The 25,120-nt window shown below is 61.5% G+C and overlaps 1 protein-coding gene across 1 annotated transcript in view; it reads right to left on the reverse strand.

The window, feature by feature from the left end:
- The window catches only part of tmem179ba (transmembrane protein 179Ba), a 37,123-nt gene extending 13,044 nt beyond the window's left edge, over positions 1-24,079 (reverse strand). Inside the window, exons 1-5 of the mRNA XM_073031163.1 lie at positions 23,930-24,079; positions 15,274-15,469; positions 1,865-1,974; positions 1,632-1,750; positions 1,414-1,548 (exon numbers count right to left, since the gene is read on the reverse strand). Coding sequence (XP_072887264.1) covers positions 1,414-1,548; positions 1,632-1,750; positions 1,865-1,974; positions 15,274-15,469; positions 23,930-24,025 — 656 coding nt within the window. The 5' untranslated portion in view covers positions 24,026-24,079. The remainder of the gene's footprint in view (positions 1-1,413; positions 1,549-1,631; positions 1,751-1,864; positions 1,975-15,273; positions 15,470-23,929) is intronic.
- Between the last annotated feature and the right edge of the window lie 1,041 nt (positions 24,080-25,120).

Raw genomic sequence — 25,120 nt, forward strand, 5'->3', positions numbered from 1 at the left:
TGCTCCAGGAATCCATAAGACCCTAAGACACAGGAGCAGATTTAGGCCATTCAGCCCATCGAGCCTGCTCCGCCGTTCCATCATGGCTGATTTACTATCCCTCTCGACCCCATTCTCCTGTCCTCTCCCCATAACTAATCAAGAACGTATCAACCTCCGCTTTAAATCTTTCCAATGACTCGGCCTCCGCAGCTGCCTGTGGCAACGAATTCCACGGATTCACCATCCTCTGGCTAAAGAAATTCCTCCTCATCTCTGTTCTGAAGAAACATCCATCTATTCTGAGGATGTGCCGCCCGGTCCTAGACTCGCCCGCTCCTGGAAACATCTTCTCCACGTCCACTCGGTACCTTTCAATATCCCGTAGGTTTCAACGAGATCCCCCGCCTCGTTCTTCTAAACTCCAGTGAGTACAAGCATCAGATGCTCCTCAAATCCCTAATCTTCCTAAACCTATTCACGGCCGGGGGGGGTGGGGGAGGCAGTATAGCAGTTAGTACAATCGCTCCATCGCGGTGACCCGGGTTCAATTCCCGCGGCTGCCTGCGAGGAGTTCGTACGTTCTCCCCTGTGACCGCGCAGGTTTCCCACGGGTGCTCCCGTTTTATCCCACGTCCAAAGACGTACTATACGGGTTAGGACTAGCGAGTTGCGGGCACGCTGGGTTGGACTGTATGCATGGGCCACACCTGTGAGCTGGCATACATTAAGGATATACATCCGGGATCCCACCCGTCCATCTAGCATCCTCGTCCGACCATCGGGCAGGAGACTCTGATGCACAAAGACAAGAACGGTCAGGATGGGAAACAGTCTCTTCCCTCAGGCCACAAGGCTTCTGAACTCCCTGACGCATCGCATTCGAAGTGTCACTGATTTGTACCTCAAGATATTTAAGTTAAATGCTTCATTTTGTTTATCAATGTGTAATCTACCTTTCCTTCATTATCCTGTGTACTGCTGGGCTTTACACCCAGGGAAATGCCGCCTCGCTTGGTGGTGAGCGTGTGGAGAGAGTTAAGTGACGACAGACTCGCCGTGTGGCAAACAGCCGATCTGTCTCCGGCATCCGTTGAGGTGGGGCAGGGGTCTGCCCCCACGGCCCTGTCGCCCGAGAAGAGAGACCACCACCTGCTGAAGGACTGCCGCCCGGTCTCCCTCTCGTGTGCGGGCTACACGACAGCCAACCGTCTCGGCCTGGTATTGAGACAGGCAATCCACCCTGGCCGATCTCACACAGCCCCGGGCTGCTCCGCTCAATACGGGGCAGGGTCCCCTCGCTTGACCCGGGGAAGGCGTTGGGCGGGGCAGACCCCAGATTCCTAGCGGGCCCCGTGCAGGCATTTGGGCCCGGACGACACTCTGCAGCCCAGTCAATTACCCTTCCCCCCAGATCCCCCTCGACGGCCTTACCTTTTGATTCGAGCCTCCTTGATGACGGACTGGCAGAAGGTGCTGAAGCCGACTCTGATCAGGCAGCCGCACACCAGCAGGAGGAAGAGGAAGACGACGGAGACCACCAGGCAAGCCGTCAGCCAGCGCGAACCCCTGGACAGAAACCGAAGAGGTAAGCAGGGTCTCAGAAACCACGGACTAGCCTCCCCTCTCCCCGGGCACCCTCCCGCACTGACCGGTCAACGCACACTTTTCCGTTCACCCTGTATCGCCGCACACAGAAACCGCTGGAGGGAATCCGCCAGTCAGGCAGCCTCACGGGGGAAGGATAAACAGCCGACGTTTCGTCGGGACTCTGACCAATTTTTATAGGTGCGCCTGAGAGAGGTTCCCCTTCCTTTCCTGTCCTGAAGAAGCAGGGAGACCCACAGATTTCCTCCTAATCACTGACCGCCCCGCTGGCGCTTACATGACGCTCCCTCCACGGTCCTGTCAACTCCTCCTCACCCACGGGGATCAGGGGTTTAAAGTGGCCGCTCTGCCCACCCACCAGCGCATTGTTGGGGTGCGAGGACGAACCTGGAGCACCCGGAGGTGGGGGCCTACAGTCAGAGGGAAATTGTGCACGCTCCACGCACGAGATTCTGCCCGTCGCCGCTTACTGTTTGCGAACCCACGCGCCACAGGAAGCGCTCTGGCTCGACGCGTCGTGGCCTGGTGCGGGAGACTACTCTGACCGCGGCCACGAGGGCCCGCAGAACCGCGGGCGTCGCCCAGCAACTCCTACCTACACCATATCCATATCCCTCCATCTTCCTCTCATCCAAACGTCTCTTAAAAGCCTCCAATGTACCCGCCTCTACCACCATTCCAGGCATCCACCACTCTCTGGGTAAAAAAACTCACCCCTCACCTTCAGTGCACGCCCTCATTTCAACAGATTCTCCCTGTCCACGCCTCTCATAATGGTATCAACCTCCATCAGATCTTCCCTCAGCCTCCGCCTCCCATGAGATCCAGGTAAACCCGCTCTGCACCTTCCCCAAAGCCTCAACACCCTCCCTACAACGGGGCAAGCAGAACTGTACACGATACTCCAGAGCAAACACGAGGAAATCTGCAGATGCTGGAAATTCAAACAACAACACACACAAAATGCTGGTGGAACGCAGCAGGCCGGGCAGCATCTACAGGGAGAAGCGCTGTCGACGTTTCGGGCCGAGACCCTTCGCCTGTGGCCTGGCCAGAGTTTTAGAAAGTTTTAGAAGTGACATGACCTCTGACTTTTGAACTCAATGCCTCAGCCAATAAAAGCAAGCGCCCCACAGGGCTTCTTAATCCCCTTTATCGACCGGTGTAGCCACTTCCAAGGAGTGGGAACTTGGACCCCGAGATCTCTCTGCCCAGTAGCACTGTTACCGACGCAAACATGAGGTTTTTATATTCACGACTGCGAAGCCTCTCCCAGCAACACCTCCACTGAAGAAGTTTAAATCTTCTCTTCGATGGGAGCTCAGTGAAACCCTCTCTCACTGCTCCCCGTCTATAACTTCTTCAGCCCTTCAACTTTTATTGCCCCTCCCCCTTTCAAATCTCTTACCATCTCTTCTTTCAGTTAGTCCTGACGAAGGGTCTCGGCCTGAAACGTCGACAGTGCTTCTTCCTATAGATGCTGCCTGGCCCGCTGTGTTCCATCAGCATTTTGTGTGTGTAACACTGTTAAGGATTTTGCCCTTGACAGTGAACTATTTCCTTGCATTTGCCCTTCCGACGTGCAACACCCCACATTTATTTGGGGTTAAACTGCATCTGCCATTCCTCTGCCCATGACCAGGCTGGGTCTCCCGAGTTAGGCCACATGGTTCCAAACGCTCACATAACCTATCCCTAAAAACTTCCTCCTGCAATTTCCCCACAGCTGACGTGAGACTCACCAGGACTTTTCCTTGCCCTGAAAGTGACTTTAAAAAATCACACGATCCTCAGGCGTGATTCAACTCTGGGCAGAGCAGGGAGACCCACGTACGATCCCAAACTCCGGTGTTTTGTGTTCTCTCACTGCCACCGTCCGGGCTCCCCCTGCCCCAGGGTACCCCAGTTCCCTCCCGTGTCCCAGCAATGCGTGGGGTTAGTGGGCAGGACCTGCAGGAGATCGATGGCAGTGTAGGAAGAATTATATGGGATCCGTGCAAATGGTCAGTGGCAACTCGATGGGCTGAGTGGCCTGCTTTGTGCTCCATCTCGCTCTGTGATTCTCTGACACCCCGTAGGGAAATTAGGGCAGAGATGGGGAGGGGTGTCGGGGCTGGAGGGGGGGTCCCAGAGATGGGGAGGGCTGTAGGGGCTGAAGGGGGTCACAGAGATGGGGAGAGGTGTAGGGGCTGGTGGGGGGGTCACAGAGATGGGGAGGGGTGAAGGGGGGTCACAGAGATGGGGAGGGGTGTCGGGGCTGGAGGGGGGTCACAGAGATGGGTAGGGGTGTAGGGGCTGGAGGGGGGTAACAGAGATGGGGAGGGGTGTCGGGGCTGGAGGGGGTCACAGAGATGGGGGAGGGGTGTAGGGGCTGGTGGGGGGTCACAGAGATGGGGAGGGGTGCAGGGGGGTCACAGAGATGGGGAGGGGTGTAGGGGGTCACAGAGATGGGGAGGGGTGTAGGGGCTGGAGGGGGGTCACAGAGATGGGGAGGGTGTAGGGGCTGGAGGGGGGTCACAGAGATGGGGACGGGTGTAAGGGCTGGAGGGGGTCACAGAGATGGGGAGGGGTGTAGGGGCTGGAGGGGGGTCACAGAGATGGGGACGGGTGTAAGGGCTGGAGGGGGTCACAGAGATGGGGAGGGGTGTAGGGGCTGGAAGGGGGTCACAGAGATGGGGAGGGGGTGTAGGGGCTGGAGGGGGTCACAGAGATGGGGAGGGTTGTCGGGGCTGGAGGGGGTCACAGAGATGGGGAGGGGTGTACGGGCTGGAGGGGGGTCACAGAGATGTGGAGGTGTGCAGGGGGGTCACAGAGATGGGGAGGGGTGTAGGGGGGTCACAGAGATGGGGAGGGGGTGTAGTGGCTGGAGGGGGTCACAGAGATGGGGAGGGGTGTAGGGGGGTCACAGAGATGGGGAGGGGTGCAGGGGCTGGAGGGGGTCACAGAGATGGGGAGGGGTGTAGGGGGGTCACAGAGATGTGGAGGGGTGTAGGGGCTGGAGGGGGGTCACAGAGATGGGGAGGGGTGTGGGGGGTCACAGAGATGGGGAGGGGTGTAGGGGCTGGAGGGGGGTCACAGAGATGGGGAGGGGTGTTGGGGCTGGATGGGGTCACAGAGATGGGGAGGGGTGTAGGGGCTGGAGGGGGGTCACAGAGATGGGGAGGGGTGTCGGGGCTGGAGGGGGGTCACAGAGATGGGGAGGGGTGTTGGGGCTGGATGGGGTCACAGAGATGGGGAGGGGTGTAGGGGGGTCACAGAGATGGGGAGGGGTGTAGGGGCTGGAGGGGGTCACAGAGATGTGGAGGGGGTGTAGGGGCTGGAGGGGGGTCACAGAGATGGGGAGGGGTGTGGGGGGGGGTCACAGAGATGGGGAGGGGTGTAGGGGCTGGAGGGGGGTCACAGAGATGGGGAGGGGTGTTGGGGCTGGATGGGGTCACAGAGATGGGGAGGGGTGTAGGGGCTGGAGGGGGTCACAGAGATGGGGAGGGGGTGTCGGGGCTGGAGGGGGGTCAGAGATGGGGAGGGGTGTAGGGGGTCACAGAGATGGGGAGGGGTGTATTGGCTGGAGGGGGGTCACAGAGATGGGGAGGGGTGTTGGGGCTGGAGGGGGGTCACAGAGATGGGGAGGGGTGTATTGGCTGGAGGGGGGTCACAGAGATGGGGAGGGGTGTTGGGGCTGGAGGGGGGTCACAGAGATGGGGAGGGGTGTATTGGCTGGAGGGGGGTCACAGAGATGGGGAGGGGTGTTGGGGCTGGAGGGGGGTCACAGAGATGGGGAGGGGTGTTGGGGCTGGAGGGGGGTCACAGAGATGGGGAGGGGTGTAGGGGCTGGAGGGGTGTCAGAGAGATGGGGAGGGGTGTAGGGGCCGGAGGGGGGGTCAGAGATGGGGAGGGGTGTCAGAGAGATGGGGAGGGGGGGTAGGGGGATCACAGAGATGGGGAGGGGTGTAGGGGGTCACAGAGATGGGGAGGGGTGTAGGGGCTGGAGGGGTGTCAGAGAGATGGGGAGGGGTGTAGGGGTTGAGGGGGGGTCACAGAGATGGGGAGGGGTGTCAGAGAGATGGGGAGGGGGGTAGGGGGATCACAGAGATGGGGAGGGGTGTAGGGGGTCACAGAGATGGGGAGGGGTGTAGGGGGTCACAGAGATGGGGAGGGGTGTAGGGGCTGGAGGGGGGTCACAGAGATGGGGAGGGTGTAGGGGCTGGAGGGGGGTCACAGAGATGGGGACGGGTGTAAGGGCTCGAGGGGGTCACAGAGATGGGGAGGGGTGTAGGGGGTCACAGAGATGGGGAGGGGTGTAGGGGCTGGAGGGGGGTCACAGAGATGGGGAGGGTGTAGGGGCTGGAGGGGGGGTCACAGAGATGGGGACGGGTGTAAGGGCTGGAGGGGGTCACAGAGATGGGGAGGGGTGTAGGGGCTGGAGGGGGGTCACAGAGATGGGGAGGGGTGTAGGGGCTGGAGGGGGGTCACAGAGATGGGGACGGGTGTAAGGGCTGGAGGGGGGTCACAGAGATGTGGAGGGGTGTAGGGGCTGGAGGGGGGGGGTCACAGAGATGGGGAGGGGTGTAGGGGCTGGAGGGGGGTCACAGAGATGGGGAGGGGTGTCGGGGCTGGTGGGGGGTAACAGAGATGGGGAGGGGTGTCGGGGCTGGATCGGGTCACAGAGATGGGGAGGGGTGTAGGGGCTGGTGGGGGGTCACAGAGATGGGGAGGGGTGCAGGGGGGTCACAGAGATGGGGAGGGGTGTAGGGGCTGGAGGGGGGTCACAGAGATGGGGAGGGTGTAGGGGCTGGTGGGGGGTCACAGAGATGGGGAGGGGTGCAGGGGGGTCACAGAGATGGGGAGGGGTGTAGGGGCTGGAGGGGGGTCACAGAGATGGGGAGGGGTGTAGGGGGTCACAGAGATGGGGAGGGGTGTAGGGGCTGGATGGGGGTCACAGAGATGGGGAGGGGTGTAGGGGGTCACAGAGATGGGGAGGGGTGTAGGGGCTGGAGGGGGGTCACAGAGATGGGGAGGGGTGTAGGGGGTCACAGAGATGGGGAGGGTTGTCGGGGGGTCACAGAGATGGGGAGGGGTGTAGGGGGTCACAGAGATGGGGAGGGGTGTAGGGGCTGGAGGGGGGTCACAGAGATGGGGAGGGTGTAGGGGCTGGAGGGGGGTCACAGAGATGGGGACGGGTGTAAGGGCTGGAGGGGGTCACAGAGATGGGGAGGGGTGTAGGGGCTGGAAGGGGGTCACAGAGATGGGGAGGGGTGTAGGGGCTGGAGGGGGGGTCACAGAGATGGGGAGGGTTGTCGGGGCTGGAGGGGGTCACAGAGATGGGGAGGGGTGTAGGGGCTGGAGGGGGTCACAGAGATGGGGAGGGGTGTCGGGGCTGGAGGGGGGTCACAGAGATGGGTAGGGGTGTAGGGGCTGGTGGGGGGTAACAGAGATGGGGAGGGGTGTCGGGGCTGGAGGGGGTCACAGAGATGGGGAGGGTTGTCGGGGCTGGAGGGGGTCACAGAGATGGGGAGGGGTGTAGGGGCTGGAGGGGGTCACAGAGATGGGGAGGGGTGTCGGGGCTGGAGGGGGGTCACAGAGATGGGTAGGGGTGTAGGGGCTGGTGGGGGGTAACAGAGATGGGGAGGGGTGTCGGGGCTGGAGGGGGTCACAGAGATGGGGAGGGGTGCAGGGGGGTCACAGAGATGGGGAGGGGTGTAGGGGCTGGCAGGGGGTCACAGAGATGGGGAGGGGTGTAGGGGCTGGAGGGGGGGTCACAGAGATGGGGAGGGGTGTAGGGGCTGGAGGGGGTCACAGAGATGGGGAGGGTTGTCGGGGCTGGAGGGGGTCACAGAGATGGGGAGGGGTGTACGGGCTGGAGGGGGGTCACAGAGATGTGGAGGTGTGCAGGGGGGTCACAGAGATGGGGAGGGGTGTAGGGGGGTCACAGAGATGGGGAGGGGTGTAGTGGCTGGAGGGGGTCACTGAGATGGGGAGGGGGTGTAGTGGCTGGAGGGGGTCACAGAGATGGGGAGGGGTGTAGGGGGGTCACAGAGATGGGGAGGGTTGTCGGGGCTGGAGGGGGGTCACAGAGATGGGGAGGGGTGTAGGGGCTGGAGGGGGTCACAGAGATGGGGAGGGGTGTAGGGGGTCACAGAGATGTGGAGGGGTGTAGGGGCTGGAGGGGGGTCAGAGATGGGGAGGGGTGTAGGGGCTGGAGGGGGGTCACAGAGATGGGGAGGGGTGTTGGGGCTGGATGGGGTCACAGAGATGGGGAGGGGTGTGGGGGGGGTCACAGAGATGGGGAGGGGTGTAGGGGCTGGAGGGGGGTCACAGAGATGGGGAGGGTTGTCGGGGCTGGAGGGGGTCACAGAGATGGGGAGGGGTGTAGGGGCTGGATGGGGTCACAGAGATGGGGAGGGTTGTCGGGGCTGGAGGGGGTCACAGAGATGGGGAGGGGTGTAGGGGCTGGAGGGGGTCACAGAGATGGGGAGGGGTGTAGGGGCTGGAGGGGGGTCACAGAGATGGGGAGGGGTGTCGGGGCTGGAGGGGGGTCACAGAGATGGGGAGGGGTGTATTGGCTGGAGGGGGGTCACAGAGATGGGGAGGGGTGTTGGGGCTGGAGGGGGGTCACAGAGATGGGGAGGGGTGTAGGGGCTGGAGGGGTGTCAGAGAGATGGAGAGGGGTGTAGGGGCCGGAGGGGGGGTCATAGATGGGGAGGGGTGTAGGGGTTGAGGGGGGGTCACAGAGATGGGGAGGGGTGTCAGAGAGATGGGGAGGGGTGTAGGGGGATCACAGAGATGGGGAGGGCTGGAGGGGGGTCACAGAGATGGGGAGGGGTGTCGGGGCTGGAGGGGGGTCACAGAGATGGGGAGGGGTGTAGGGGCTGGAGGGGGGGTCACAGAGATGGGGAGGGGTGTAGGGGGTCACAGAGATGGGGAGGGGTGTATTGGCTGGAGGGGGGTCACAGAGATGGGGAGGGGTATTGGGGCTGGAGGGGGGTCACAGAGATGGGGAGGGGTGTAGGGGCTGGAGGGGGGTCACAGAGATGGGGAGGGGTGTAGGGGCTGGAGGGGGGTCACAGAGATGGGGAGGGGTGTAGGGGGTCACAGAGATGGGGAGGGGTGTATTGGCTGGAGGGGGGTCACAGAGATGGGGAGGGGTGTTGGGGCTGGAGGGGGGTCACAGAGATGGGGAGGGGTGTAGGGGCTGGAGGGGGGGTCAGAGATGGGGAGGGGTGTAGGGGTTGAGGGGGGGTCAGAGATGGGGAGGTGTGTAGGGGTTGAGGGGGGGTCAGAGATGGGGAGGGGTGTAGGGGTTGAGGGGGGGTCACAGAGATGGGGAGGGGTGTCAGAGAGATGGGGAGGGGTGTAGGGGCTGGAGGGGGGTCACAGAGATGGGGAGGGGTGTAGGGGTTGAGGGGGGGTCACAGAGATGGGGAGGGGTGTCAGAGAGATGGGGAGGGGTGTAGGGGCTGGAGGGGGGTCACTGAGATGGGGAGGGGTGTAGGGGCTGGAGGGGGGTCACAGAGATGGGGAGGGGTGTAAGGGCTGGAGGGGGTCACAGAGATGGGGAGGGGTGTAGGGGCTGGAGGGGATCACAGAGATGGGGAGGGGTGTAGGGGCTGGAGGGGGGTCACAGAGATGGGGACGGGTGTAAGGGCTGGAGGGGGTCACAGAGATGGGGAGGGGTGTAGGGGCTGGAGGGGGGTCACAGAGATGGGGAGGGGTGTCGGGGGGTCACAGAGATGGGGAGGGGTGTAGGGGGGTCACAGAGATGGGGAGGGGTGTAGGGGCTGGAGGGGGGTCACAGAGATGGGGAGGGTGTAGGGGCTGGAGGGGATCACAGAGATGGGGAGTGGTGTAAGGGCTGGAGGGGGTCACAGAGATGGGGAGGGGTGTAGGGCTGGAGGGGGTCACAGAGATGGGGGAGGGGTGTAGGGGGTCACAGAGATGGGAGGGGTGTCGGGGCTGGAGGGGGGTCACAGAGATGGGGAGAGGTGTAGGGGCTGGTGGGGGGTCACAGAGATGGGGAGGGGGTGTCGGGGGGTCACAGAGATGGGGAGGGGTGTAGGGGGGTCACAGAGATGGGGAGGGGTGTAGGGGCTGGAGGGGGGTCACAGAGATGGGGAGGGTGTAGGGGCTGGAGGGGGATCACAGAGATGGGGAGTGGTGTAAGGGCTGGAGGGGGTCACAGAGATGGGGAGGGGTGTAGGGGCTGGAGGGGGTCACAGAGATGGGGAGGGGTGTAGGGGCTGGAGGGGGTCAGAGAGATGGGGAGGGTTGTCGGGGCTGGAGGGGGTCACAGAGATGGGGAGGGGTGTAGGGGCTGGAGGGGATCACAGAGATGGGGAGGGGTGTAGGGGCTGGCAGGGTGGGTCACAGAGATGGGGAGGGGGTGTAGGGGCTTGAGGGGGGGGTCGCACAGAGATGGGGGAGGGGTGTAGGGGCTGGAGGGGGGGGTCACAGAGATGGGGAGGGGTGTAGGGGGGTCACAGAGATGGGGAGGGCTGAGGGGGTCAGAGGATGGGGAGGGGGTGTAGGGGCTGGAGGGGTCACAGAGATGGGGAGGGGTGTAGGGGGTCAGAGATGGGGAGGGGTGTAGGGGCTGGTGGGGGGGTCACAGAGATGGGGAGGGGTGTAGGGGGGTCACAGAGATGGGAGGGCTGAGGGGGTCAGAGATGGGGAGGGGGTGTAGGGGCTGGAGGGGGGGGTCACAGAGATGGGGAGGGGTGTTGGGGCTGGTGGGGGGGTCACAGAGATGGGGAGGGGGTGTAGGGGGGTCACAGAGATGGGGAGGGCTGGAGGGGGTCAGAGATGGGGAGGGGTGTAGGGGCTGGAGGGGGTCACAGAGATGGGGAGGGGTGTAGGGGGTCACAGAGATGGGGAGGGGTGTAGGGGCTGGATGGGGTCACAGAGATGGGGAGGGGTGGGGCTGGATGGGGTCACAGAGATGTGGAGGGGTGTCGGGGCTGGAGGGGGGTCACAGAGATGGGGAGGGGTGTCGGGGGGTCACAGAGATGGGGAGGGGTGTGTAGGGGCTGGAGGGGGGGTCACAGAGATGGGGAGGGGTGTTGGGGCTGGTGGGGGTTCACAGAGATCGGGAGGGGTGTAGGGGGGTCACAGAGATGGGAGGGCTGGAGGGGGTCAGAGATGGGGAGGGGTGTAGGGGCTGGAGGGGGTCACAGAGATGGGGAGGGGTGTAGGGGGGTCACAGAGATGGGGAGGGGTGTCGGGGCTGGAGGGGGGTCACAGAGATGGGGAGGGGTGTAGGGGGTCAGAGATGGGGAGGGGTGTAGGGGCGGGAGGGGGTCAGAGATGGGGAGGGGTGTAGGGGCTGGAGGGGGTCAGAGATGGGGAGGGGTGTAGGGGCTGGAGGGGGTCACAGAGATGGGGAGGGCTGGAGGGGGTCAGAGATGGGAGGGGGTGTAGGGGCTGGAGGGGGTCACAGAGATGGGGAGGGGTGTCGGGGCTGGAGGGGGGTCACAGAGATGGGGAGGGCTGGAGGGGGTCAGAGATGGGGAGGGCTGGAGGGGGGTCACAGAGATGGGGAGGGGTGTTGGGGCTGGTGGGGGGTCACAGAGATGGGGAGGGGTGTAGGGGGGGTCACAGAGATGGGGAGGGCTGGAGGGGGTCAGAGATGGGGAGGGGTGTAGGGGCTGGAGGGGGTCACAGAGATGGGAGGGGTGTAGGGGGTCACAGAGATGGGGAGGGGTGTAGGGGCTGGATGGGGTCACAGAGATGTGGAGGGGTGTCGGGGCTGGAGGGGGGTCACAGAGATGGGGAGGGGGTGTAGGGGGGTCACAGAGATGGGAGGGCTGGAGGGGGTCAGAGATGGGGAGGGGTGTAGGGGGCTGGAGGGGGTCACAGAGATGGGGAGGGGTGTAGGGGTCACAGAGATGGGGATGGGGTGGGGCTGGATGGGGTCCCAGAGATGTGGAGGGGTGTCGGGGCTGGAGGGGGGTCACAGATGGGGAGGGGGTGTCGGGGGGGTCACAGAGATGGGAGGGGTGTAGGGGCTGGAGGGGGGGTCACAGAGATGGGGAGGGGTGTTGGGGCTGGTGGGGGGTCACAGAGATGGGGAGGGCTGGAGGGGTCAGAGATGGGGAGGGTGTAGGGGCTGGAGGGGGTCACAGAGATGGGGGAGGGGTGTAGGGGGTCACAGAGATGGGGAGGGGTGTCGGGCTGGAGGGGGGTCACAGAGATGGGGAGGGGTGTAGGGGGTCAGAGATGGGGAGGGGTGTAGGGGCTGGAGGGGGTCAGAGATGGGGAGGGGTGTAGGGGCCTGGAGGGGGTCAGAGATGGGGAGGGGTGTAGGGGCTGGAGGGGGTCACAGAGATGGGGAGGGCTGGAGGGGGTCAGAGATGGGGAGGGGTGTAGGGGCTGGAGGGGGTCACAGAGATGGGGAGGGGTGTAGGGGGGTCACAGAGATGGGGAGGGGGTGTCGGGGCTGGAGGGGGGTCACAGAGATGGGGAGAGGGTTAGGGGCTGGTGGGGGTCACAGAGATGGGGAGGGGTGTCGGGGGGTCACAGAGATGGGAGGGGTGTAGGGGGGGTCACAGAGATGGGGAGGGGTGTAGGGGGCTGGAGGGGGGTCACAGAGATGGGGAGGGGTGTCGGGGCTAGAGGGGGTCACAGAGATGGGGAGGGGTATAGGGGCTGGTGGGGGGTCACAGAGATGGGGAGGGGTGTTGGGGCTGGATGGGGTCAGAGATGGGGAGGGGTGTGGGGGGGTCACAGAGATGGGGAGGGGTGTAGGGGCTGGAGGGGGTCACAGAGATGGGAGGGGTATAGGGGCTGGTGGGGGGTCACAGAATGGGAGGGTTGTTGGGGCTGGATGGGGTCACAGAGATGGGGAGGGGTATAGGGGCTGGTGGGGGTCACAGAGATGGGGAGGGGTGTTGGGGCTGGATGGGGTCACAGAGATGGGGAGGGGTGTGGGGGGTCACAGAGATGGGGAGGGGTGTCGGTGCTGGAGGGGGTCACAGAGATGGGGAGGGGTATAGGGGCTGGTGGGGGGTCACAGAGATGGGGAGGGGTGTGGGGGTCACAGAGATGGGGAGGGGGTGGTATTGGCGGGGGGGGTCACAGAGATGGGGAGGGGTGTAGGGGCTGCAGGGTGGGTCACAGAGATGGGGAGGGGTGTAGGGGCTTGAGGGGGGGTCACAGAGATGGGGAGGGGTGTAGGGGCTGGAGGGGGGGGTCACAGAGATGGGGGAGGGGGTGTAGGGGCTGGAGGGGGTCACAGAGATGGGGAGGGGTATAGGGGCTGGTGGGGGGTCACAGAGATGGGGAGGGGTGTTGGGGCTGGATGGGGGTCACAGAGATGGGGAGGGGTATAGGGGCTGGTGGGGGGTCACAGAGATGGGGAGGGGTGTTGGGGCTGGATGGGGGTCACAGAGATGGGGAGGGGTTTCGGGGCTGGAGGGGGTCACAGAGATGGGGAGGGGTATAGGGGCTGGTGGGGGGTCACAGAGATGGGGAGGGGTGTTGGGGCTGGATCGGGTCACAGAGATGGGGAGGGTGTGAGGGGTCACAGAGATGGGGAGGGGTGTATTGGCGGGGGGGGTCACAGAGATGGGGGAGGGGTGTTGGGGCTGGAGGGGGGTCACAGAGATGGGGAGGGGTGTTGGGGCTGGAGGGGGGTCACAGAGATGGGGAGGGGTGTAGGGGCTGGAGGGGTCACAGAGATGGGGAGGGGGTAGGCTGGAGGGGGGTCACAGAGATGGAGAGGGGTGTAGGGGCTGGAGGGGGGTCACAGAGATGGGGAGGGGTGTAGGGGGGTTCACAGAGATGGGGAGGAGTGTAGGGGCTGGAGGGGATCACAGAGATGGGGAGGAGTGTAGGGGCTGGAGGGGGTCACAGAGATGGGGAGGGGTGTAGGGGTGTCACAGAGATGGGGAGGGGTGTAGGGGCTGGAGGGGATCACAGAGATGGGGAGAGGTGTAGGGGCTGGAGGGGTCACAGAGATGGGGAGGAGTGTAGGGGCTGGAGGGGTCACAGATATGGGGAGGGGTGTAGGGGTGTCACAGAGATGGGGAGGGGTGTAGGGCTGGAGGGGGGTCACAGAGATGGAGAGGGGTGTAGGGGCTGGAGGGGGTCACAGAGATGGGGAGGGGTGTAGGGGCTGGAGGGGGGGTCACAGAGATGGGGAGGAGTGTAGGGGCTGGAGGGGATCACAGAGATGGGGAGGAGTGTAGGGGCTGGAGGGGGTCACAGAGATGGGGAGGGGTGTAGGGGGTGTCACAGAGATGGGGAGGGGTGTAGGGGCTGGAGGTGGGTCACAGAGATGGAGAGGGGTGTAGGGGCTGGAGGGGGTCACAGAGATGGGGGAGGGGTGTAGAGGGGTCACAGAGATGGGGAGGGGTGTAGGTGGGGTCACAGAGATGGGGAGGGGTGTAGGGGGTCACAGAGATGGGGAGGGGTGTAGGGGCTGGAGGGGGTCACAGAGATGGGGAGGGTGTAGGGGGTCACAGAGATGGGGAGGGGTGTAGGGGTCACAGAGATGGGGAGGGTGTAGTGGCTGGATGGGGATCACAGAGATGGGGAGGGGTGTAGGGGCTGGAGGGGGGATCACAGAGATGGGGAGGGGTGTAGGGGCTGGACGGGGATCACAGAGATGGGGAGGGGTGTAGGGGGGTCACAGAGATGGGGAGGAGTGTAGGGGGTCACAGAGATGGGGAGGGGTGTAGGGGGGGTCACAGAGATGGGGAGGGGTGTAGGGGCTGGGAGGGGGGTCACAGAGATGGGAGGGGTGTAGGGGCTGGAGGGGGGTCACAGAGATGGGGAGGGGTGTAGGGGCTGGAGGGGGTCACAGAGATGGGGAGGAGTGTAGGGGCTGGAGGGGGTCACAGAGATGGGGAGGGGGTGTAGGGGCTGGAGGGGGTCACAGAGATGGGGAGGGGTGTAGGGGCTGGAGGGGGGTCACAGAGATGGGGAGGGTGTAGGGGCTGGAGGGGGTCACAGAGATGGGGAGGAGTGTAGGGGCTGGCAGGGGGTCACAGAGATGGGGAGGGAGTGTAGGGGCTGGAGGGGGTCACAGAGATGGGGAGGAGTGTAGGGGCTGGAGGGGGTCACAGAGATGGGGAGGAGTGTAGGGGCTGGAGGGGGTCACAGAGATGGGGAGGAGTGTAGGGCTGGAGGGGGTCACAGAGATGGGGAGGGGTGTAGGGGGGTCACAGAGATGGGGAGGGGTGTAGGGGCTGGTGGGGGGTCACAGAGATGGGGAGGGGTGTAGGGGCTGGAGGGGGTCACAGAGATGGGGAGGGGTGTAGGGGCTGGAGGGGGTCACAGAGATGGGGAGGAGTGTAGGGGCTGGAGGGGTCACAGGAGATGGGGAGGAGTGTAGGGGCTGGAGGGGGTCACAGAGATGGGGAGGGGTGTAGGGGGGTCACAAGATGGGGAGGGGTGTAGGGGCTGGTGGGGGTCACAGAGATGGGGAGGGGTGTAGGGGCTGGAGGGGGGTCACAGAGATGGGGAGGGGTGTAGGGGCTGGAGGGGGTCACAGAGATGGGGAGGAGTGTAGGGGCTGGAGGGGGTCACAGAGATGGGGAGGGGTGTAGGGGCTGGAGGGGGTCACAGAGATGGGGAGGGGTGTGGGGGTCACAGAGATGGGGAGGGGTGTAGGGGGTCACAGAGATGGGGAGGGGTGTAGGGGTAGAGCAGAGTTTCAGAGTCAGGAGGGGAGTTATGGGAGGGGACACTCACCGGGCGGTCTCCTCCAGGCAGATGGTGGTAGATTGAAGTAAAAGATGGTGCAGAAGCAGTAGATGGCGACCAGCAGCGAGACGAAGTCCACAAAGTTGCAGTGCGAGCTGTTGCCGAAGCTCGCCACGCCCAGCGCCTGGCCCGTGACATTCCAGCTGCCCTGGCCGTACAGGATGCAGCCTCCTTTGAAGTCCCCCTGCAGGTGGGACGCAAGCACTGGTCAATCTCGACGGAGAGCGCCGCACGCAGGACTAGAACCAGCCACCCAAGGGAGACGGCGGACACCCCCCCCACAATCTCTGTCGGCCCGAAAGCTGGGTGGGGGAATGGTCGCAGACGAGCACACAGCAAGATCCCACAGCCTGGCGTTAATTAGAGTCAAAAATAGACCCTTCGGACCATTTGGGCCGTTCCGACCACAGCATTTGCTGATCCCACTTTGCCCGCTTGAGGCAGTGCAGGAAAGTCAGCTTGAGCGAGCGAATTATCCACGCCGGTTCAGGAACCTGACGGTCGAGGGTAGTAAACGTTCCTGAGCACGGTGGTGTGGGGCCTAAGGCTCCTGCACCTCCTGCTGGTGGCGGTAGGGAGAAGACAGCACGGCCTGGGAGGGCTCCTCGGCGGTGGGGACGGAACTGGGCTTCGTCTGCCACTGGTTAGGCGGCAGGGGCTGTATATTAGGAGCAGCTTTGGGAGAGATGGACGGGAGAAAACGAGGAGGTTTCCAACCTACCTCCCTCTGCAACCAGGCCCTCGACCACAATCTGTGTAGATTGGAAATAACACCTCCACCTCACTGACAGTCAACACTGGCGCACCTCAGGGGTGTGTGCTTAGCCCACTGCCCACGACTGTGTGGCGAGGCCCAGCTCAAATGCCAGCTGTAAATTGCTGATGACACAACCATTGTTGGCAGAATCTCAGAGGGCATACAGGAGCGAGATGTACCAGCTGGTGGAGTGGTGTCGCAGCAACAACCTGGCACTCGACGTCCGTAAGACCAAAGAGCTGACTGTGGACTTCAGGAAGGGTAGGACGGGGGAAACACACACCAATCCTCATAGAGGGATTAGAATTGGAGAGGGAGAGCAGTTTCAAATTCCTGGGGTGTCAATATCTCTGAGGATCTAACCTGGGCCCAACGTATCGATGTAGACACAAAGGAGGCAAGACAGCGGCCATATTTCATTAGGAGCTTGAGGAGATTTGATCTGTCACCAGAAACACTCGCCGATTTCTACAGCATTCTAACCGGCTGCATCACCGCGTGGTGGGGGGGTGGCGGTTACGACACAGGATCAAAATAAGCTGCAGAGAGTTGTAAACTCAGTCAGCTCCATCACGGGCACCAGCCTCCGTCGTATCCAGGACATCTTCAGGGAGCGGTGCCTCAGTCCAGAGGAGGCGCAGATGGGGTTGATAGCTGGCCTCTTTTTCCCAGGGTAAGCAATGTCTACCACTAGAATCCACGCATTTACGGCGAGAGGTGGAAGGTGGTGGGTCCCGAAACGCACTGCCGGGGGGGGGGGGGGGGGGGGGCGGTAAATACGACAGAGGCGAGTCGGTACAGAGAATGAAGGGATACGGACATTGTGTCAGCAGAGGGGATTAGTTCAGTTAGGCATTTATGAGTTGGGAAAAACTTTGTTCCTGCACCTGCAGATACCCCTCTATCTAGTCTGCTCACTGTCAGAAGGTACAGGTCACGCCTCACTGTACCTACAGCACGAGCTTTCAGTCGGCGAGCTGGTTGTCACGACCGGGCAAGTTGACACAGATCCAGTCCCAAGTTGCCACACAGATGGAATTTAATGCAGACAAGTGTGAGGTGTTTACAGTCTGGGAGGGCAAACCAGGGTAGATCTTACAGAACTGGGCACGGAGGAGTGTGATAGAACAGAGGGAACTGGGAATACAGGTCCAGAATTCATTGAAAGTGGTGTCACAGGTGGATAGGGTCGTAAAGAAAGCTTTTGCCACATTGGCTTTCATAAATCAAAGTACTGAGTACAGGGGATGGGATGTTATGTTGAAGTTGTACAAGACGTTGGTGAGGCCTGATTTGGAGTATTGTGTGCAGTTTTGGTCACCGACCTACAGGAAAGATGTAAATAAGGTTGTAAGAGTGCGGAGAAAATTTACAAGGATGTTGCCGGGATTTGAGGAGGCGAGTTATAGGGAAAGATTGAACAGGTTAGGAGCTTATTCCTTAGAACGTAGGAGAGGAGTTTTGACAGAGGTATACAAAATTATGAGGGGTACAGATAGGGTAAATGCAAGCAGGCTTTTTCCACTGAGGTTGGGTGGGGCTACAACCAGAGGTCATGGGTTAAGGGTGAAAGGTGAAAAGTTAAGTTGACATTCCCCCCCACCCATACCTTAAAGTTACGCCCCTCGTATCAGCCATTTCCACCCTGGGGAAACAGTCTCTGTCCACTTGATTTGTGCCTCTTGTCATCTTGTACGCCTCCATCAGGTCACTCCTCACCCTCCGTAGGTCCAAAGACAAAAACCCTCGCTCACTCAACCTTTTCTCATTACGGCCCGACAGACAGGACCAGTCAAGGGTTTCCTGCGTGGCAGCGAGTGAAGGCAGCACATCAGCGGCTGTATTCCACTCCGAGTCTGAGGAGCTTCGACCCCGTCACCGAAGGTGACCGGATTCCTACCGACGCACGGTCAGAGCATCGTAACTGGTTTCCTCACGGGCACGGAGGGGCCACCGCACAGGGTCAGAAAAAGCTGCCGAGGCTTGTAAACTCAGCCGCTCCATCACGGCCCAGCCCGCCCCACCATCGCGGACATCTTCAATAGAGGCATCCATTGGACTTTCTACAGGGGCACGATTGAGAGCCTCACGACTGGCTGCATCACTGCCTGGTACGGGAACTGTACCTCCCTCAATCGCAGGACTCTGCAGAGTGTGGTGCGGACAGCCCAGCCCGTCTGTAGATGTAAACTTCCCACCATTCAGGACATTTACGGTGACAGGTGTGTAAAAAGGGCCCGAAGGATCACTGGGGACCCGAGTCACCCCAACCACAAACTGTTCCAGCTGCTACCATCCAGGATCCGGTACCGCAGCATAAAAGCCAGGACCAACAGGCTCCGGGACAGCTTCTTCCACCAGGCCGTCAGACTGATTAACTCACACTGACACAACTGTATTCCTATGCTATTGTGACTGTCCAGTTGTACATACTATCATAAATTACTATAAATTTATAACGTAAAGATTTTTACTCCTCATGTATATGAAGGTTGTAAGTAATAAAGTCAATTCAATTCAAATATCACGAGGCAAGCAAACTGATTTGTGAAGAGATATTACAAGAGGGCTGATGATAGATTAGCTTCATCTGTTGCATTTATATCGAACCGTCCAGCGAATGGGTCAGCTGCGTCACGTGAAATTGGCGAGGATTGCGGTGTGGGGAGGTGGGCAGCCTGCCAGCGTCGCCAACACCGCCACTCGCTAACTCTAACCGTACATCTTAGGAACGTGGGCACAGTGGTAGACAGTGGCGGGAATCGAACCCCGATCGCCAGCGTTGGGAGGCCAACACGCCCCAACCGCTACGTTACCGCAACGCCCTTTCCTGAATGTAATTAAGGCTTCTCTTTCAGTATCGGCTGAATAATTAAAGTTAATTTGAAAACAAAGTGGCCAAGAGATGGGTTTGGTGGGCAGGTTAGAGGGGGTGGTGAAATCCCCCCCCACCACCCCAGGGGTGAGGTGGGGCTCACCTCTGCTGTGCTCGGTACGGTGCACAGCACACCAGGACACCAGCACACAGGAACTTCACCCACATCGCAGCTCGTGCGGAACGCCAACCCCTCCCGCGGGGGGAGCGGCCTAACCGTGCGGCAGGGGAACGACACCGTCGACGGCCACAGCAGCTCCTTCGGGCGGTGACCCGGGACCGCGTTCGCTCACCCCACCAGCAAGAGGCGAGGAGGGAGCCCCACGCCACGCGGAGGGCAGCAAAGAGGGAACTTGGCAGGAGGCGCGGTGCGGGGTGACCAGTTCCCTTCACTGTTGGGCAAAACCTCACAGAGCCACTCTCAGACACGGGCTGGGGGGGGGTCTTGCGGGAGGAATTCAACCCCCGCCCCCCCCCGGCACAGCATCACCGAATGCAGAGGTCCGATCGCTGGCAAGCTCGGTGAGAGTTGGTGGTTTCTCCCCAGAGGCTCCGAGGCAGGTGGTGGTGGTGGGGTTACAATGGGGGAGGTGAGCTCTGCTAGGGAGAGTGGATCCCAGCTCGGCCCGGCTGCCTGATAAATCAGATCACAGGACCAGTCAGGAACTGCTCATTATCTCGTTAATCCTTGGCACAAACCACCGGAAGAACAGGAGAGGGAGGACAGAAAGGGATTGGGGAGGGGGTTAGGGAGAGAGGGGGCAAATCAGGAGGAAGGCAGAAAAGGGAGGGAGAGGCTGAGAGGGGCAGTCAGCCCAGAGAAGGGGAAAACGTCTGGGAGAGGGGCAGAAGATTGGCCTTCATCAATCGTGGGATTGAGTTTAGGAGCCGAGAGATAATGTTGCAGCTGTATAGGACCCTGGTCAGACCCCACTTGGAGTACTGTGCTCGGTTCTGGTCGCCTCACTACAGGAAGGATGTGGAAACCATAGAAAGGGTGCAGAGGAGATTTACAAGGATGTTGCCTGGATTGGGGAGCATGCCTTATGAGATAGGTTGAGTGAACTCGGCCTTTTCTCCTTGGAGCGACGGAGGATGAGAGGTGACCTGATAGAGGTGTATAAGATGATGAGAGGCATTGATCGTGTGGATAGTCAGAGGCTTTTTCCCCAGGGCTGAAATGGTTACCACAAGAGGACACAGGTTTAGGGTGCTGGGGAGTAGGTACAGAGGAGATGTCAGGGGTAAGTTTTTTACCCAGAGAGTGGTAAGTGCGTGGAATGGGCTGCCGGCGACGGTGGTGGAGGCGGATATGATAGGGACTTTTAAGAGGCTCCTGGATGGCTACACGGATTTTAGAAAACTAGAGGGCTGTGGGTTATCCTAGGTAGTTCTAAGGTGGGGACATGTTCGGCACGGCTCTGTGGGCCAAAGGGCCTGTGTTGTGCTGTAGGTTTTCAATGTTTCTATGTCTAATAGTGGTTTGGGGAGAGTTGGAAGAGCTCAGGCTGAGCAAGCGGGGAGACCTCAGGGGGGAAAGAGGGTTCGGGAGACCGGGAAGAGAGCACGCGGGGTGATCTCGGGAGAGAGGAGGGAGGTACAGCTCCAGTGAGGCACGGTGGGTCGACTCGTCCCAGTCCTGACGGAGGACAGCGAGTCGGAGAGACAACCCCATCCCACTGAGGCACCTTTATCCCTTTAAATTCTGGTGGCTGGAAGGGATTTCAAGCGGCGGGGGGGGACACCGGATCTAGTCCCGGGCCCAGAGTTACTGATAGCCCCAGGTGAGCAGGGAGGCAGATCCCTTCCCCAGAGAGCAGTCTGGAGCAGAATGGGGAACAGTTCAGCCCGGGAGCAGGCCCTTCGGCCCATCACATCCATGCTAGACTAACCTGCTACTGGGCACGGGGGGACCCCGCAGACGCCGGAAACGCACAGCAACTCACTCACACGGCTGCGCAAAACTGGTCAGGTTGGGCAGCATCGACGGAAAGGAACAAACTGTTGACGTTTCGAGCCCAGACCCTTCATTAGGACTGAGAAGGAAGGGGGGAAGACGGCAGAATAAAATGGTGGGCGTGGTGGGGGAGGACTAGATAGAAGGTGAGAGGTGAAGCCAGGTGGGTAGGACATGTAAAGGGCTGGAGAGGAGGAATCTGATAGGAGAGGAGGAATGGGAAGGAGGAGGGGCACCAGAGGGAGGAGAAGACGTAGGAGGCCAGATTGGGGATCACAAGGTCCGTTGGGGGGGGGGGGGGGGGGGGGGCAGGTCAATTCCCAATTCCCCGCCACTGCCCATAAAGGAGTCCCGAATCACAGGAGAATTTACGGTGACCAACTAACTGGGTCACCCTCGGTCTCTGGGAGGAAACCGGAGCACCTGGAGGAAACAGCCCGGGACGGGAACGTACAAACTCCTCACAGGCAGCGCCGGGAATCGATCCCCGGGCCGCTGGCAACCGTACACCCGCCGTGCTAACCGCTACGCTACCGTGCCGCCCCCAGCATGCCGCGGGCAAGGTTGGGCGTCATCGCAAATGAGGTGTTTCACTGGACAACTAAATCCGATATCCCAACTCTCTTCCACCCCGGGGAGCGGGGCTCGAAATTCCACGGTGCGCGTTCCAATTTACTTTCTGTAATAAGTTAAGCTGCACTCTCTGGATTTGACGAACTTTCGAGTGCAGATCACGACTTTAGATAATGATCAGGTCTGCAATGGTACGTTTGGGTACCATTACAATGGTACGTTTAAGGGGGCAATAACCAGGCTGAGGTAATTTAAGTTGTGAAGGCACACAGGCCTGCGCCGGACTCTGGAGCTCGACAGCCGGTTGAAAGGCCCATCTGACATCAACACAGAGGGAGGCCATTCAGCCCACACAAGTTATGCCGGCCCAACTCAAAATCCATCACTGCCCCGCCAAATGATTCTCTCCTCACGCTCCCCCAACACTAAGGGGCCGACGCCACGGCGGGCAAGTGACCCTCCCACCCCCTCAAGCGGGAGGGAAACGCACGGGGAGACCCTCAGCGCGGACCACCGCCCGCACGCAGCACCGGGGCTTGGAGTCGGACCGCAGCCTCCATCCGTGGCCACCAAGGAATAGCGGGGCAGCCTGCTGGAGAAATGCTCGGGTTAAAGTTTTAGGAGATACCCGGGGATCGAATCAGGGCCCGGGCTTGAAGGCACAAGGCCGGCGATAAGCTGGAGGGTCAAGAGGGCTGAATCGGAGGAATGCAGACACCTTAGTGGGGTGAACGGGTTGCCAGAGGTGGGGGAAGAGGGGCTGGCTCGATAGGTACTTTATTGATCCCAAAGGAAATTACAGCGTCACAGTAGCATTACAAGTGCACAGATATAAATATTAGAAGTAAGAGAGAATAAAAAATAAGTTACTACAAACAGTCTAACAGGAGTGGGGGGGGGGAGGGGGGGTCATCACTTTCCCGGCTGTAGGTTGACTCATTATCGAGCCTAATGGCCGAGGGTAAGAATGACCTCGTATATCGCTCTTTGGAGCAGCACAGTTGTCTCAGTCTGTTACTGAAAGTGCTCCTCTGTTCAGCCAAGGTGGCGTGCAGAGGGTGAGAAACATTGTCCAGAATCGCCAGGATTTTCCGTCGGGTCCTTTGTTCTATCACAGCCCCCAGTGTGTCCAGTTTGACTCCTATAACAGAGCCAGGCTTTCTAATCAGTGTTTGATGCCATTGTCCCAGCTCACCACCGCATAGAAGATTGTACTGGTGACAACAGACTGGTAGAATGTGTGAAGGAGAGGTCTGCACACATCCAAAGGGCCTCAGTCTCCTCAGGAAGTAGAGGCAACTCCGGCCCTTCTTGTACACAGCCTCTGTGCTGGAGCTCCACTCAAGTCTGTCATCCAGGTGCACCCTTGGGTTCCTCATCCAGGTGCACCCTTGGGTCCTCACCATCGATAGTAACAGGGAGCAGTGCAGGCTGAGTCTTCCTAAAGTCCATCACCATCTCCTTGGGTAAAGCCACGGAGGGAATTCAAAAGCGGGGACAGCGTGGGAGCTTCTAAACAAGTGGTGATGCCTCACAGGGAGCTAAAGCGAGACAGCGAAAGGGACAGGAGGCAACACAGTGCCAGAAACGGTCTATAAGACCGGAGCAGAACAAGGCCTTTTGGCCCATCAAGCATGGCCCTGCCATTCGATCGCGGTCCTGCTCTCCTCCGAGGCACAGCCACAGGAGGCCACTCGACCCCTCAAACCTGCCCTGCCGTTCAGTCCCATCCTGGCAGATCCCGCCCAGACCTCAGTTCCACTTCTTCTTCCCCCTTCGAAAAACTTCCCCAGTTTCTTTTGAAGAATCCCCAGTGGGCAGAACTCCAGAGGTTCTGCCTGGGAAAAAGTCCCCAGGCACCCCACAAGCTGAAATGTTTCTCTGACAATGTCTCCTCGCTCCAGGACAGGGTCTCCACAATCCTCCCCGACCCGAAGTTTAAGGGGAAACACCGGGGGTAACTTCTTCACTCGTGCGAGCTCGAGTTCAACGTTAATAAGAGGAGTTTGGATAGGTACACGGGTGGGAGGGGGTAGGGGGGTCTACGGTCAGCTTAAAAGGTTTTGGAATGGACTAGTTTCAGTGCTGTACTCCTCCCCCCCCCCCCCCCCCGACTCTAATGGCTTGAAGTCCCACCTCCCCACGGTAGGGTTGGTAGTTGAGGCAGAGTCGACGGGAGAAAGTTAACATCTTTGCAAAGGGGAGTGACCAACTGCGACTCTGAGGGCTGTGAACGGCCTGTTCCCCTCCTGTCCCTCTCTCACCCTCGGGAAAGGCTTGAGGGACTAAGGTCGAGCTGGGCACACAGTTCAGCCCAAGTCGCTTCCTTCCTCAAGCGCCGTGCTTTCACCCCCGAAACTCAGCGCTTTCCAGCAAGTCTCCCGCCGAACAGCGGAAACTCCGCCAGTTCCAGTGGGTGTGGGTGTGGGTGAGGGCGACCCTCCCTCCCTCCCTCCCTCGCCGTCCAAAGCCTGCCCCGTACCTGGGTGACAGTGACCAGGGCGGCGGTGACGATGCCGCAGATGAACGCCGCCCCGTACAACAACAGCTCCACGAACAGCCAGGCGGAACACGCCATCTTCCACAGCAGACACGGAACTGAGCTCACTCCGGAGGGAGGAGTGAGGGGAGGGGAGGGCCCGGCTCCGGAGGGAGGAGTGAGGGGAGGGCCCGGGCTCCGGAGGGAGGAGTGAGGGGAGGGGAGGGCCCGGCTCCGGAGGGAGGAGTGAGGGGAGGGCCCGGCTCCGGAGGGAGGAGTGAGGGGAGGGCCCGGCTCCGGAGGGAGGAGTGAGGGGAGGGCCCGGCTTCGGAGGGAGGAGTGAGGGGAGGGGAGGGCCCCGGCTCCGGAGGGAGGAGTGAGGGGAGGGCCCGGCTCCGGAGGGAGGAGTGAGGGGAGGGGAGGGCCCGGCTCCGGAGGGAGGAGTGAGGGGAGGGCCCGGCTCCGGAGGGAGGAGTGAGGGGAAGGGCCCGGCTTCGGAGGGAGGAGTGAGGGGAGGGGAGGGGAGGGGCCCGGCTCCGGAGGGAGGAGTGAGGGGAGGGGAGGGTCCGGCTCCGGAGGGAGGAGTGAGGGGAGGGGAGGGGCCCGGCTCCGGAGGGAGGAGTGAGGGGAGGGCCCGGCTCCGGAGGGAGGAGTGAGGGGAGGGGGAGGGGAGGGGCCCGGCTCCGGAGGGAGGAGTGAGGGGAGGGGCCCGCTCCGGAGGGAGGAGTGAGGGGAGGGGAGGGCCCGGCTCCGGAGGGAGGAATGAGGGGAGGGGGAGGGTCCGGCTTCGGAGGGAGGAGTGAGGGGAGGGGAGGGTCCGGCTCCGGAGGGAGGAGTGAGGGGAGGGGAGGGGAGGGTCCGGCTCCAGAGGGAGGAATGAGGGGAGGGGAGGGCCCGGCTCCCCCTGATGCACGGCGAGAGGGCCGCAGGCGGGGCAGGTGGTTCAGTTACCCCGGTCCAACCGTTTCAGTTCTGGGGCACCTGGGCCGGAGGATGGGCTGTTGTTTTGACTTTGGTGTGTGTGTTAGAGCGGCGCTCCCTCAGTCCTGACCCTTCCTCGGCGCGGCGCTCCCTCAGTGAGGTACTCCTCAGTCCTGACCCTCCCTCAGCGTGGCACTCCCTCAGTGAGGTGCTTCCTCAGTACTGACCCTCTCACAGCATGGAGCTCCCTCAGAACTCTCTCTCCCACAGTGG

Source organism: Hemitrygon akajei, chromosome 28 (assembly GCF_048418815.1).
Source record: "Hemitrygon akajei chromosome 28, sHemAka1.3, whole genome shotgun sequence".
In the NCBI taxonomy this organism is placed as follows: Eukaryota; Metazoa; Chordata; class Chondrichthyes; order Myliobatiformes; family Dasyatidae; genus Hemitrygon; species Hemitrygon akajei.